Source organism: Vigna unguiculata, chromosome 1 (assembly GCF_004118075.2).
Source record: "Vigna unguiculata cultivar IT97K-499-35 chromosome 1, ASM411807v1, whole genome shotgun sequence".
NCBI classification, from domain to species: Eukaryota; Viridiplantae; Streptophyta; class Magnoliopsida; order Fabales; family Fabaceae; genus Vigna; species Vigna unguiculata.
In genome coordinates, this window is record NC_040279.1 from 25,420,331 (window position 1) to 25,434,004 (window position 13,674).

The following is a 13,674-nucleotide window of genomic DNA, read 5'->3' on the forward strand; positions in this document are numbered from 1 at the left end:
TTAACCACTTCAAACATAATTTAAAGTGAAAAAATTACATTATGATTAATAATGAGTTATAAAATAAAAATAATTAGATAGAATATATCGAAATATCATTCTACATGATGAAAATAAAAACAATAAATAAAAATATTAAAAAACTAACAAATGTGTGTTTTAGAAATAATTTGAGAAACTATCGAAAAAAATCACACAAAGGAAATCAAATGTATAACTAAAGTATGATAAGACAAAAAATATCTTAGAGAACAAAGAAAACTTTTCAAATATCAACATATATACTTAATGGTTGAAAAATAACGAAAATTATTTTAATGAAACAAAGGAGTTCTTCAAATTAAACAAAATTAATAATAATAATAAGTAAAAAAAAATTATATTACCTTAAATTGAGAGTATAAACATTCTCATGTGAAAGGAAAATTTATAATAAATAAAAATATTAAAAAATAATATAAATATTCAAATGTGAGGCATAATGTTTTTTTTATTAACATACATCATTTCAACATAATTACACAAAGGTTATGATTAGATAAAAAATATATTGGAGATGAGAATGAGTTTCATGACAAATGAAATAATTAAAAGAAATAAAAAATAGAATATATATATATCTATATATATATATATATATATATATATATATATATATATATATATATATAAGTTACTTGATTAATTGTGAATATTTTAATAATTTAAACTAGAATGGAGATATGGCGGGGACGGGTATTATGGCAGGTATATGTACATCCCCATACCCATCCCCATACCCAACTGAAAAAGTCGGGAATTCTCCATACCCATACCTAGTCAATGCGGGGATTCCCTGTCAAAACGGAGACGAGTTCGAGCAATACCCACGGAGACGGGTTTATTTGCCATCTCTATGTGTCACTGACAATGCCACGTGTCACATTAAGATTTGAGACGTGACGATTTTTTTTTTAAATTCAAAAAGAAAAATCAAAATCAAAATAAAATCAAAAAATTTATAAAAAAATCAAAAAATCAGAGGCCAACACGGGACAAGGTACTTAACTGCGTTTGCGAAAGTTAACGAAAGGTACTACATTATGCACATTACTGAATACTAAATTGAGGCAAACTTAAGAGTAGATACCATTTTGAAATTTTGGAACCAAACTGAATATGATCCGAGTAATCAAGCAAAAGAAATCACTGAACTTTTCTTCCATATCCATAAGTTCTGTTAACTATAGACATATGATAGCTAACATGCAAAGTGAACACGTAATGATACATAAACGTAGCACATTACTATATATAATTGCCCCTACTTTCAACGATACCGTTTATAGCATTAGCATTTGGCGTTAAGCATTCCTTTACCCTTTCAATCGTCTTTGTCAATCCGTCAACATTCCTCACCACCATCAAGCAAGGAAAGACGCAACAATTTCAAATTCAGATTCTTATTTTGCCACTTTTGTCCATAACGACAACAATCCCATCAAGAAAGCAAGGAGAATTCTACGACATTAGTTAATTGGCCACAACACCACCACCTTTGTGTTGTGCACTTTGATCTTGGGACAACGTTGATTTGTCTTTCATTGAGGGAGATTTGGCTTTGTGGTTGAGCTAGCAAATATTTGTGTGTGTGTGTTTTCTTTGATGGATGTTTCGATTGGTTCACAATCACAAAATGGTTCAAGGGGTTCCTTCAAGTTTTTAACTAGGAGGAAGCAGGTTGATTCTCAAAGTAGGAATTACTCTCAGCCTTCTCTTGCCAGGGAGTTAACTGTTTCTCATCTCATTGCTGTTGGTGATTAATTCAATTCCTCTCCTCTCTCTTTTTTTCTTTTTCCTTTTTATTAAAAATCTCATCTTTAATCATGTTTTCATCTGGGGTACGTTCCTGGAATTGTTACAATTTTCGGGTGATGTAGAAAAATGTTTGGTTTGTGTTCATGTAGAGAAGTGTGTTTATTTTCCTAATTTTTTAGCTTCCATTGAACACACCTTAATTGTTTTGAAATTGAGTTTGACATTGGTATATGATGATCAGGTGTTGGTTCAACAATTGGTGCTGGAGTGTATGTTCTGGTGGGAGCAGTTGCACGGGAGCATGCTGGACCTGCTTTGCCCATTTCTTTTCTGATTGCTGGATTAGCAGCTGGTCTTTCTGCCTTTTGCTATGCAGAGTTGGCTAGTCGATGCCCTTCTGCAGGGAGTGCATATCACTATTCATACATATGTATTGGAGAAGGGTACTCTTTTTTCTTTTATGTTTTAACATTGTACATCAATTTATATAACATTCATGTCCTTTTAGTATCATTCTTGTTTTTCTTTGCCATTGTCTGATTGCATCATTCAGTGTTAGCAGCCTTATTTGGCGGTTCCTTTTCATCTCATATTAACAGTAATGATGGTTACTTTTACTTTCAGTGTTGCTTGGTTGATTGGTTGGTCCTTGATTTTGGAATATACAATTGGTAGTGCTGCTGTTGCTCGTGGCATAACCCCCAATTTGGTATGTTGTTATTTCAGTTTTTGATTGTCAGGTTTATTTATGAATTTGAGAATTTGTATTGAATGTTTTGCTTGCCTTTAGCTTAAGTAATTGCAAGAAAAGATGATCTCAAGCACTGACATGAATGAAATGTGTGATTAGGCTGCACTTTTTGGTAAGGAGAATTTACCAGTGTTCATATCGCGCTACCATATTTCTGGAATGAATGTTGTTGTGGACCCATGTGCAGCCATCTTCGTATTACTTGTTACAGGACTCTTGTGTCTGGGCATCAAGGAGGTAATTTTCTATTATTACAAGCTTTTAATAAATCACAATGACCTATTCAATTTTCTTACTTTTATCTAGGAATTAAACTTACATGATCTACCTAAGTCCTTGAGTAGACTATTATGACTATAAAAAAAGTAAAAACTAACCAAATTTTAGTAATGATCAGCTAACAAAGGCTTATTTATAAATCTTTACACAGGTAGACATTTTGTAAAATGAAGTTACTGAAAATACAGAAATTTACAAAGTATAAAATGTTCTGTTACAAACTATTATTTGAAAAAATTGATGTAATATAGGAGTTTGTATAATAATATTTCTTCTTGTATATATGAGTGATAAGATACTGTATGGATCCTTTGTATGTGACCGAATCGTGAGCTTTGCACAACGAACATATTCACCCTGTCACTGTTCTTTATTTGTTTTCTAAGCAAAAATATCCAAAAATTTAGAGTGCTTAATACATGCAGAGTACAGTGGTACAAGGAATAGTGACAACAGTAAATATATGTGCATTGCTTTTTGTCATAGTAGCTGGTGGTTACATGGGATTCAAGTCTGGTTGGCTTGGATATGATCTTCCTATGGGGTATTGTTTCATTTGACAAAACTCTTAATTGTTACTTTAAATTTTTGTTTTTGCACTTCTCCCATGTTATATGTTTGGTCTCTAGTTACCTAAGGCTTGTCTCTTTTGCTTTCACAGAGTTTTTCCCTTTGGGTTTAATGGGATACTGGCTGGTTCTGCCACTGTATTCTTTGCATATATAGGCTTTGATGCAGTTGCCAGCATTGCTGAAGAGGTACATAATGATAGTGTCAGTTTATTGGTTCAGATTATATTATTTTTTGTCAGCTCGATTTTTTTAATAACAAAAAGAAAATTTTGGTCTCAACATATATTTTGTCTGTAGGGAAAATACTAATGTTTTTGTTACATTTAAGAACTACAAGCAAATAATTTTTCTTAGAAACTAAAAGCATTTTGAGAAATAAAAATTAGGTATCAAACCAAGTATATTATTGACAAATAATTTTGTTCTTTGATTATGTGATCAGAAGTTTAGTCCTGAGAGCTCTGTATGTATAGAAAAACATGTCAGATATGAACTTCATATATGAATCTCAATATTTCGGAAGATTAATCCTTGACTCCCCACTGGGATAACTTGAGTTCACCAGAAACAAAAGTTATTTAACCGAAAAGAGGCAATTATTTATCCAAAATAATTTACACCAAACATTCAAAAGTATGCATACTTGAGGATGCTCAATTTTTCAAACTTGCTGATGATGTTTCACTTGATGAAACAGGTGAAAAATCCTCAACGAGATATACCCCTAGGTATTGCAGGTGCATTGTTTGTTTGCTGTGGGATGTATATGACGGTGTCCCTTGTTGTAGTTGGTTTAGTACCTTATTATGCAATTGATCCGGATACCCCAATATCTTCTGCATTTGCTGAACACGGAATGCAATGGGCTGCGTAAGTTTAGACATTAGAATTTTGCATCTGATTCTTCATCAAGTTTTAGTTTCTTAATCTATGTAGATGTTATGTTACCATAGACACATTTCTTGTTTGTGATTGCAGTTACATTATAAATGTTGGTGCTTTCACAGCACTCTGCTCAGCATTGTTGGGTGGGATACTTCCCCAGGTAAGTTAATGTAAACCCAGGTGGTGGCCTTTGTCACCTCTGAAATTGTTTATTCTCTTATTTTTCTGCTGTGAATTTAATATATTTCATACGTGCTTTCTCTTTATTAGGTGAAAGTTGTTCTTCTCTTTTTTCTTTAATGTATGGTTAAAATTATAAACTATTGAAGTACTTTAAATTATCACTTTTATGGGTAATATATATCTTCGTTGATTTGGGATGTGTATGTTTTGTATTAAACCCACGGCAAACTCTATATTCTCATAATAATGTACCTAACAAGACAAATTGACACATCTTTTAGTTTATGAACTGTTTTAGTTTGAGGGATAGAATGGTATTTGTACATAGTAGTACTTGTGGTTTAGGATTTATGTGACTTAATTTTTTCAAGGAAAAAGTTAACAAATTCCATTGGAATACTGGTTAAGAAATCAAAGGAGGAAACTTTTCATGCAAAATGTTATCAATGAACCTCACTATTATTTGTTATGAAATAAAAAAATAAACTGTAAAAGTTGTAAATCCAGAAAAAAAAAAAAAACAGAGAATAGGGTTTACAGGATGGAAGAAGGGAGAAAAGCAATGATATCAAATCTGTTAAGTGCAGTGGGTTATATGTTACAAAAGGTTTCTCTCTGTTTAATACATGCAAGAGAATTATGTAATGAACTAGAAGACCTAGGTGCAGTGCACTGAATTTCATTCGAATCATCATTTTCAAATATATGCTGCGTTTCTTTCGTGCTTCATTCTATGATTGCTTGTTCCAGCAGTTATTACAAACTTTCTACTTTTTTATTCTGAAGTATTCAGTTAGCAGGCAAAGTTACCATTGTGTTTTGTTAAATGTTTCTCAGCCACGAATTTTGATGTCTATGGCAAGGGATGGATTGCTGCCACCTTTTTGTGCTGACATAAATAAGAAGACTCACGTTCCTGTTAAGGGTACAATAGTTACCGGCGCCGTGGCTGCCGGCTTGGCATTTTCTATGGAAGTCTCTGAACTGGCAGGGATGGTAAGTCTGGAACTTGGGTGCTACGATTTTTAGATTCAGTGGATACAACAAATTTCATTACTACATGAAATAGTGCGTTATAGCAACTAACATTCCTCTAATAACACTCTCTTTAAATACCAACACTATTATTAGTTCACTCTCCTTCAATAGTACGGTCACTAAATTTACTTTGGTTCAGTTCACATAGATATCCCCATACACACACAAGAAGGAGCAATATTGAGTTTTTCCAAAAGCTAAAATCAACTTATCGCCTTGCTTTGGAGAAGTTAAATAACGATATATAAGTCAAGTGCAATAAGATTGCCCCACTATTGGGCTTGGTGTATAAGATGGTGAGTAACCTTTTTAGTAGATCTAGAATAGGTTCTGATGCCATGTTTAGACCTAACTTAACCCAACAAAATTTGTGACAGGATTGCCCCTCACGTGTCCAATTCTTGGCTTGGTAAGTGTATAAATTGGTGAGTGACCCTTCAATCGATCTGGGGTCAGCTCTAATATCATCTTACAAAGTAGCTTTCGCCTAATTCAATCTTACAAAAGTGGGTTGTAAAGCGATGATAGGCCCCATTTACATATTGTACCTAACACTATCTCTATCTCTAGTTGATTTTAGTTATTTTTCCAATATGGCAAGAATACTTGTTCTCTTTTGTGATTCCATACTCTGTTTAAATTAAGTATTCCTAAGGTAGTTCTGATACCCTGTATAGTATGTAAATGTCGATAGTTGTCCTAATATGTATATAACTTTTCTCCTGAAGGTTAGTGTAGGTACACTTTTAGCATTTACCATGGTGGCAATGTCTGTGTTGATCCTAAGATATGTCCCTCCAAATGAAGTCCCAGTGCCTCCATCTCTCAAGGATTCAATTGCGTCAGTGTTGGAGCGGTATAGTTTGAGCAGTTCAGATACAAATGTGGGAGATGTAGATGCTGATACTTCTGACCACACAAAGCCTTTGATCGTTAAGGAGAATGTTTCAGTTGATTTTACCAAACATTTTTCTGGAGGAAACCGTGAGTTATCACTTTCCTTCTCCTTTACCAATATTTTTAATAGATAATACAATTTAGTCTTCATTATGTATAATCCACGCTCAAGAAATTAACATTGGTTCACTTGTTATAATCCTGTCATTTGCATATATTGATTTTCTCCTTCACATATTTATTTATTTTGGGTACAGATATAGTTGAAGCTGAAAGGCGAAAATTTGTTGGGTGGATCATATCACTGATCTTGTTAGGGGCGTTTGTCCTTACATATGCAGCTTCAGATTTCACTCTTCCTAGGTTAGTCTACTTGCAGATTATGTAGCCTTTCTCAAGCTTCACATGCAATGGAAATTTCTCAATACCTAATCAAGGATTCAGGTTCCCTAAATAGTTTGGTGGTTGGTTTGAGATGAAAGGAAATGGGCTATTAGGGACTAGGCCTTATCCTCTGAGAACTGAAGAGGTTTGATAATACTGTTACAGGATAATCTCTTCAATAAATTTATGCACTCATCTGTTGTCTTTCATGTCATTAAGGATTGGATGATGTTCCCAGTTTTTTGAGCATTTTTTTTATGTTATTGCCAGTTCTGTTCGCTTTGCATTGTGTGGAGTTGGAGGTGCTATTCTTTTGTGTGGTTTTGTTTTCCTAATCAGAATAGATCAAGATGATGCAAGACATGACTTTGGACACACTGGAGGTATATCTTACCACCATATCCTTGTGTTACATAAATTCATGAGTAGTGTTGGTTATCTTATTCCTTTCAAATTATGCAGTAGTGTCACACACATGGAGTATATTGAACAAGTGTTGCATATAATTATAACAAGCAATAAAAAAAATAAGCTGACGATTAATTCTATTCAGCTTAAAAGAGATAACTCAATCATTAATCTTTTTCAGGTTTTATTTGCCCATTTGTGCCACAGCTTCCCATAGCTTGCATTCTCATCAACTCCTACTTACTTGTTAATCTTGGGTAAGCATCAATACTTAATTTGTTATAGTTTTGGTTAACCAAACTCGCTTTTCAAATTTATTTTTTTATATCAGGCTGTGTGTGGAAATCTTGAAATTGATGGAAGTAGTTTGATTTCAAGACTAATAACTTAGAATTCCATTGTTATTTAATGAAGTTAATATCAGAATACATCTAGTATTCTATTTTTCCTCTGCCTGCCTTAATAGTGACAAACATAATTTCAATGTTTCTCTGGTTTGTAAAATTGAATGTCCGTGCCGTAGAATGAACTGTCTAATTGAACCAACATTCTAGAATAACAGAGAAGAGTCACATGGATAAAACTGAGATATATTCAATGTAATTTGCAGAATCAGCAGTTCTATGTTGAAACTTTGTTAATGGAATTGCATGTTTCTAATTCTTCCTCATCTTTGTTTCAGATATAGTACATGGTTGCGTGTCTCTATATGGATGGGAACAGGACTACTAGTTTATGTGTTTTATGGCCGAACTAATAGCTTTCTAAAAGATGCAATTTATGTGCCAGCAAAGCAAGTGGATGAAATCTACCATACTTATAGAAGCAGTGCTGCTTAATTGCTTCCATCTCAAGCCAAAGAAAATATTGCAGCTCCCCACCCCCAATTGAACACGTAATATCCCTGTACAGGAAGAGCCTCTCAGATTAGGGTCATGTACATGTTTTCTTTTAGAGAAGAATGTCATTGTGGTATGCCTTAAATCACCTCTCACTTATTCACCATTGTTTAGCAGTTGTACAATACATCTTCAGAAACTTGGGGCATGCTATGTAGATATACATTGAACTTCATACTTTAAATCTCCTCAAATATTTATTCTTTTTGCTCTGGAAAAATTAGAACACCAGATAAATCTATTTTAAGGCTCCTAACATAATAGTCTGTCTACAAATACGCATTTAGTATAACCAACCTTTTAAGTAAACCTATTTCTCTGTAAATTTTCACCGGCAGAATGATTTCAGAGGAGCACTTGCGTTGATCCTGATATAATTACATCAATATACCGGTTGATTGATGGGTTACTAGTTATTCAAGTAGATCAGTGCTTAAACCACATAAATCAATGTAACTAGTATTGTTATATAAGAATATAAATTATTTGTTGCCACAGTAATATATAATATTCTTTGGTAAATTGGTGTGTACAGTAATGCAGCAAATGTTTAACATAGCAGTGCTTTGAAAAAAAATCTTATTTAAAATTTTTGGTTGGCTCGAAGAACCTATTTACCAGTTCAATTCGATAACACTTAGCCACTGATTCAAATTTGTTATACAAACTTTTATTACAGAATTTAATTATACGATCTTTACAGTCTATTGTCTCCGAGGTTTAAGGTTTCTTTGTTATATAGGTCGAGAGTTCTTGGTTTCATTACAAATGAATAAAAATTGCCTAATCCTATCCATCTGAACATCAAAAACAAAATCTATGTTGACTTTTGATTACATTGTCTTAAGAACCTACTATTACGAAGCACTCTTGTGCAAACGTCATTAATCCAGCGGCTATAATTGAACAAATTTACTTTGTAATTTGAGTTTTTCACACAGTTAAACAGAGCTTGTGAATTTGAGTGTTGATGATATATCAAGTCAATAAGTACTCAATACAGTTAAAAACCCTAAATAAATGTTAGATTTTCAAATCATAGATCACACAAGCAAGAATAAAGTACTTTGATATTAAAGTTCTTAATGTCTGAAAACGTTCAAACCTCCCTACAATGAAATTTTCATTCAGACTTCAATCATCATTCGTGACATTTAAAATATATTGAGAATTCGCTAATTGAAGCCCCAGAGCATACCATGCCCGTGTATCCCTCTCTTCTCCAAATGCCTAAAAGGTACATGCAGTTATCTAAGACTGTAAAGATACGTTTTCTAGGTAATAAATTGGTTACTTAAAAACTGAGATGCTGGGACATAGGATCATCCCATGGACATACTGAACATCAAAATTTTGAGACGACAACGGACACTAATTCATTTTATCCATTAGTTCGTTGATGAGATCCTCACGGTTCCCCGTGTCTCCACCCTCCTTGAATAGGGCTTTTGATCCTTTCAATCCTTCAGCTGGCTTGTTGAGTACAAAGGGCCACATAAATCTGACAACTTCCTTAAAGTGGGGACCAGCATTATATAGCTGATGCACCATGTCCTCTATGCAGACAATACCAAACTTTCCTAATTCCTGCATGGGAAAAATTGGAACAATTACAAAATGCAAGTAGGGAGAAAAGATAATCAAAAACCAAGTAGGGAGAAAAGATAATCAAAAACCAAGTAGGGAGAAAAGATAATCAAAAACCAGGGATCCAGGAACTCCATGTATTACCTGTTCAATAACGTTATTATCTGTCAAGGGAACTCTCTGTCCACCAATCCTGGCAAGTCCTTTCTTGTAAATTAGCTCTTTTATGCTTTTAAGGTTTGGATATCTTCAAAAGACAGACATTCACAAAATATATAACAACTCAAGTGAAAAGTGATCTCTTTTTCTTTAGCAATGTACACAACATACACATGAGAATAAACATAACAAGAAATTAAAAAAACAAAACAAAAAAAAAAAGTTGTATAGGATAGTACTATTCCTCCCAATGCATATAGGGTGAAATACACTTGCCAAGTGTCATACCCAAACAAACAGATTTATTTGTTGGGTTGGTACATAATCAACATGCTTACATTTTCCTTTCCCAAATAACTTGCAGGCATCTCCTATAAGCATCTTTAACTTCAGATATTAACAGTCAGTTCAGATAAACAACTTATTTAAAGTTTTATTGAATACGAACTTTGTTTGGATATACTTCTCCACAAGTACTTATAAGAGAAAAAATAAGATAAATTCAATTAAGCTTCTTACATATACTAAAATCCACTTATGTACTTAGCTTTCATAGCAGTTATTTTCATATATTTTCATATAAATTCTAAAGCTAAGGTGCATAAGTCATATAGTTAAGTTAGTTTTATATAATAGACAAACTCAATGCATTATATCTTCGTTTTTTATTTCTCTTTCAGTGTTTATGAAGTTTATTCAAAGTGCTCACCGCAGAAGTCTGTATGTACAAGTTTCTACAATTATTGTAAATGACTTAAAACAACTTATGGACATATCATAAGATATTTTTCATCAGCCTCAAACACTCTCACACATATCAATACTACAAGATAAACGTAAATAAATAAATAAGTCCTTCCAAATGGACACTAACACTCAGTTTGCCCATGAACATTCCCAGTCTCAATCAATACATGCAATCCCCAGACTTCCACCACTTTCCTTTCAACTCCATAAATCCTAAAAACCCACCAAGTCCCTTGCTACTCGCTAGCACCAAACACATAAAGCACAAAATCAAGAACATAAATTAATATCATACCCATAAGTCACATATGGTTCCACCCTCTGCAGCTTGGCCATTACTCCCTCACTTGGCTTCACAAGAACAGCACTGAACATACTCCTCAAACCCAAACTGTACATCACCTTCCTTGTCCTCGGATGCATGTCCTTTTTCCTAACCCAAACGGAAATAACAGACATATCATCAATCCACAATTCAAAAGGCATCAAATATACAAGCAAAAATATAGGTATAGCTACCAATTTGGCCCCTGTACCCGCATAATCTTTATACTCTAGTCTCTAGACTCAGAAACTACTCATTTTAGTCTCTACACATACACTTTTGAATCTTTACACCTTACACATTTATTATCTGTTTTTTTACTCTCTCCAATTTAGGAGGACAGGGCCCAAAACACATTGAGAATGTATACAAAGAAAGTAAATCTGGCAGTTTCTGAGTGAATTGACGAAAAAAAATGTAAACAATGTAGAGACCAAAATATAATTAAGCCAAAACGAAAAAACAAGGAACTGTACCTACCCCTGTATCCGAATGATTATCAATAGGTTGGAGTTAACTGTAGGAAGTTTTCTCTTCACCCTTCGTTTCATCCTAATGAGGTCCACTTCCTATAAACACACAAAAACCATTAGGTTTCGCAACTTATCACAAAAGCTGCTTGTGAATCAAGCATATTAGGTTCAGATAATCGCTGACGGGAAGTAAGTTATTTGGTTAGTTACCTGGTTGCGATACTCGTGGATGAAATCCTCGGGCTTCTTGATGGATTGAAACTTCTTTTGCTGGAATTGTTCTTTCTTTCTCAACGCCCATGCTTCCCTGTTTTTGCGCTTCTTAAGTATAACCTCAGGGATGTAATTCAGAGGCTTTGGATTCTCTTCTGCCATCTCTGCACACACACACAGTGATTAGATGTCAAACTTAGGGTTTCAAACCCGTAGAGAGAGATAAGAGTTGTGAAGGGAGAGAAACCTGACGGAGATGGTGGCGGGTTATAGCGGCGGAGGAGAAGGACGGCGAAATATCAAAAACCTGAAGCCCTAGAGTATGTATAGTATTTCGATTTGATGTTATATAGTGCTGATTTTTATTTTTTTTTCATTCATATTTCTTTTAATTTCATTGGTGTACATAATTTCTTTCAATTTTACTTTTTTTTAGTGGTTATTTTTTAAAATTTAAATAATTATTTAAAATAATAAAATATATTTCACTTTTATTTTAATAATTATTTTTTAAAATTAAATATTTTCTTATAATAAAAAATTTACTTATAATAAAATTATTAATTATTTATTTTTCTAATTCTATTTTTACAAAAATTGTTTTATGGTTTATTAATATTTTGTTTTAATAATTAAAATTTATTTTATATTTAATAATTTTTTTGCTACAATAAAAGAAAAATAAATATACTATTATACATAGTTCACATTTTATCATATTAAAATATATTTTATCATGCCAAAATACATGTAATTTAATTATTATTTTAACATATTATTTATACCATTAATAAAAAAAACTCGTTTAAGTGTATACAATTTTTTTACTTTTACTTTTCTATAACTGTTTTCTTAAATTCAAATATTTATTTCTAATAAAGAAACTGTATATGGTAAAAATTATTTACTTTTGTAATTATTATTTTTTATATTTTTCTATTATTTAGTAATATTTTTATTTAAATATTTACACTAATAAATATTTTGCTATAATTAGAAAAAGCTGAAGCAAATATATTTCCATTACTATTAATTAATTTAACATGCCATTTTGAAACTATTTTTCAAACTAACTTTTAAATTAAAAAAAAATCAAAATTGAAATGTAACTTGTAAGCCCCTTTTCTGTGCTTTAGAGTTTTGGGCCTGGCCTTTTCGGAGGCCCAAGGCCAGCCCTTCAGTAGGACCCTATACCCCACTCAGTTGCCTCATTTGCATCTTGTCTCCCTTTTCAGAAACAGCAGCTTCCTCTTCCCCTCTGATCCCCTACAAGGTGCTCTGCTAGGGCACAATCTTCTTCCATCCCGAGTTAACAAAAATCGACCCTGTACCTCCTGGTAAGTCGAACTCTTGAGCCTTGGGTCTACTTTCTTCCCCTTCTTCCCGCTGTTTGAGAATGTTGGTCAGTTAGGGTTCCGTTTATTTACCTCGTTTTGTGCTGATTTCCATGTTTCAGCTCACTGCTCTAGCCCTTGGAGCTGAAATACTTCTTAGTTGCGGGTTTATTTCGTTTTAGCATCTAAGCAAGGTAAGGGGAGCTAGCTTTAACCGTTTAAAGTTGTTTTGGGTGCCATTTTGGTTTGTTGCATGTTTATATGCTTGAGAAGTATGTGTAATCGATTGAAACTGGGTGCATGTGTTTTTGGTTGTTGGATTGAACTGTTACTCTGTTGCATGAGTGTGGACAGTGGCAAGAGCTGTCAATCTCGCCCAGGCGAGCTCGTCTCGCCTAGGCGAGAGTGTCTGAGACCCACCCAGGTTCTACTCGAGCAGCTCGCCCAGGCGAAAGGCCTTGTCTTTGAGCGATGCGTTGTCTCGCTCAGGCGAGAGTACCTCGCCCAAGCGAGTTCTCGAAGGAGAAGCTGGTGTGCTCTGTTCGCAGCCTCGTCCAGGCGAGGTGTTTTATTTTTGGGCGAAGGACGGTCTCGCCCAGGCGAGCTGATCTCGCCCAAGCGAGATGCTCGCAGAGTGCCCTGTTCCAAGCCTCGCCTAGGCGAGATGGCCTAGCTTAAGCGAGACAGTCGCTGCAGCTTAGGCGAGGTCTTCTAGCCCAGGCGAGAATAGGGTAGTTTTATGT

The 13,674-nt window shown here is 33.9% G+C and overlaps 2 protein-coding genes across 4 annotated transcripts; one reads left to right on the forward strand and one right to left on the reverse strand.

Annotated features, from left to right (window-relative positions):
• Window positions 1-1,345: 1,345 nt before the first annotated feature.
• On the forward strand, window positions 1,346-8,332 carry LOC114177605 (cationic amino acid transporter 2, vacuolar-like). Of its 3 annotated transcripts, XR_003603158.1 has the most exons (15): window positions 1,346-1,795; window positions 2,039-2,240; window positions 2,422-2,506; window positions 2,648-2,785; window positions 3,253-3,371; window positions 3,489-3,585; window positions 4,097-4,269; window positions 4,378-4,444; window positions 5,305-5,463; window positions 6,234-6,489; window positions 6,660-6,765; window positions 6,860-6,931; window positions 7,057-7,169; window positions 7,376-7,451; window positions 7,877-7,890. XR_003603158.1 is itself a non-coding variant. In XM_028063022.1 (14 exons), the coding sequence occupies exons 1-14, from the start codon at window positions 1,645-1,647 to the stop codon at window positions 8,031-8,033; spliced, it is 1,899 nt and encodes a 632-aa protein (XP_027918823.1). In that variant the 5' UTR covers window positions 1,346-1,644; the 3' UTR covers window positions 8,034-8,332. The 3 variants fall into 3 exon arrangements, 1 of the variants encoding a protein (XP_027918823.1); XM_028063022.1 differs by lacking the exon at window positions 6,860-6,931 and having other exon boundaries at window positions 7,877-8,332; XR_003603157.1 differs by lacking the exon at window positions 7,877-7,890 and having other exon boundaries at window positions 6,660-6,931.
• An 811-nt stretch (window positions 8,333-9,143) lies between these two features.
• LOC114165350 (60S ribosomal protein L7-1) lies at window positions 9,144-11,946 on the reverse strand. Its single transcript, XM_028049997.1, has 6 exons — window positions 11,845-11,946; window positions 11,595-11,761; window positions 11,392-11,480; window positions 10,882-11,019; window positions 9,825-9,927; window positions 9,144-9,680 (listed from the first exon to the last, which is right to left on the reverse strand). Exons 2-6 carry the CDS (start codon window positions 11,757-11,759, stop codon window positions 9,465-9,467), a joined length of 711 nt encoding a protein of 236 aa, XP_027905798.1. The 5' UTR covers window positions 11,760-11,761; window positions 11,845-11,946; the 3' UTR covers window positions 9,144-9,464.
• Between the last annotated feature and the right edge of the window lie 1,728 nt (window positions 11,947-13,674).

Bases quoted from the DNA above. Each gene is read 5' to 3' on its own strand.
- LOC114177605 (XM_028063022.1), top strand. From the start codon at position 1,645: ATGGATGTTTCGATTGGTTCACAATCACAAAATGGTTCAAGGGGTTCC. The intron at 6,490-6,659 runs GTGAGTTATCAC...TTTTGGGTACAG, and splicing joins ACATTTTTCTGGAGGAAACC to ATATAGTTGAAGCTGAAAGG. The intron at 7,170-7,375 runs GTATATCTTACC...AATCTTTTTCAG, and splicing joins TGACTTTGGACACACTGGAG to GTTTTATTTGCCCATTTGTG.
- LOC114165350 (XM_028049997.1), bottom strand. From the start codon at position 11,759: ATGGCAGAAGAGAATCCAAAGCCTCTGAATTACATCCCTGAGGTTATA. The intron at 11,481-11,594 runs GTAACTAACCAA...GTGTGTTTATAG, and splicing joins TCCACGAGTATCGCAACCAG to GAAGTGGACCTCATTAGGAT. The intron at 9,681-9,824 runs GTAATACATGGA...TTTCCCATGCAG, and splicing joins ATAATAACGTTATTGAACAG to GAATTAGGAAAGTTTGGTAT.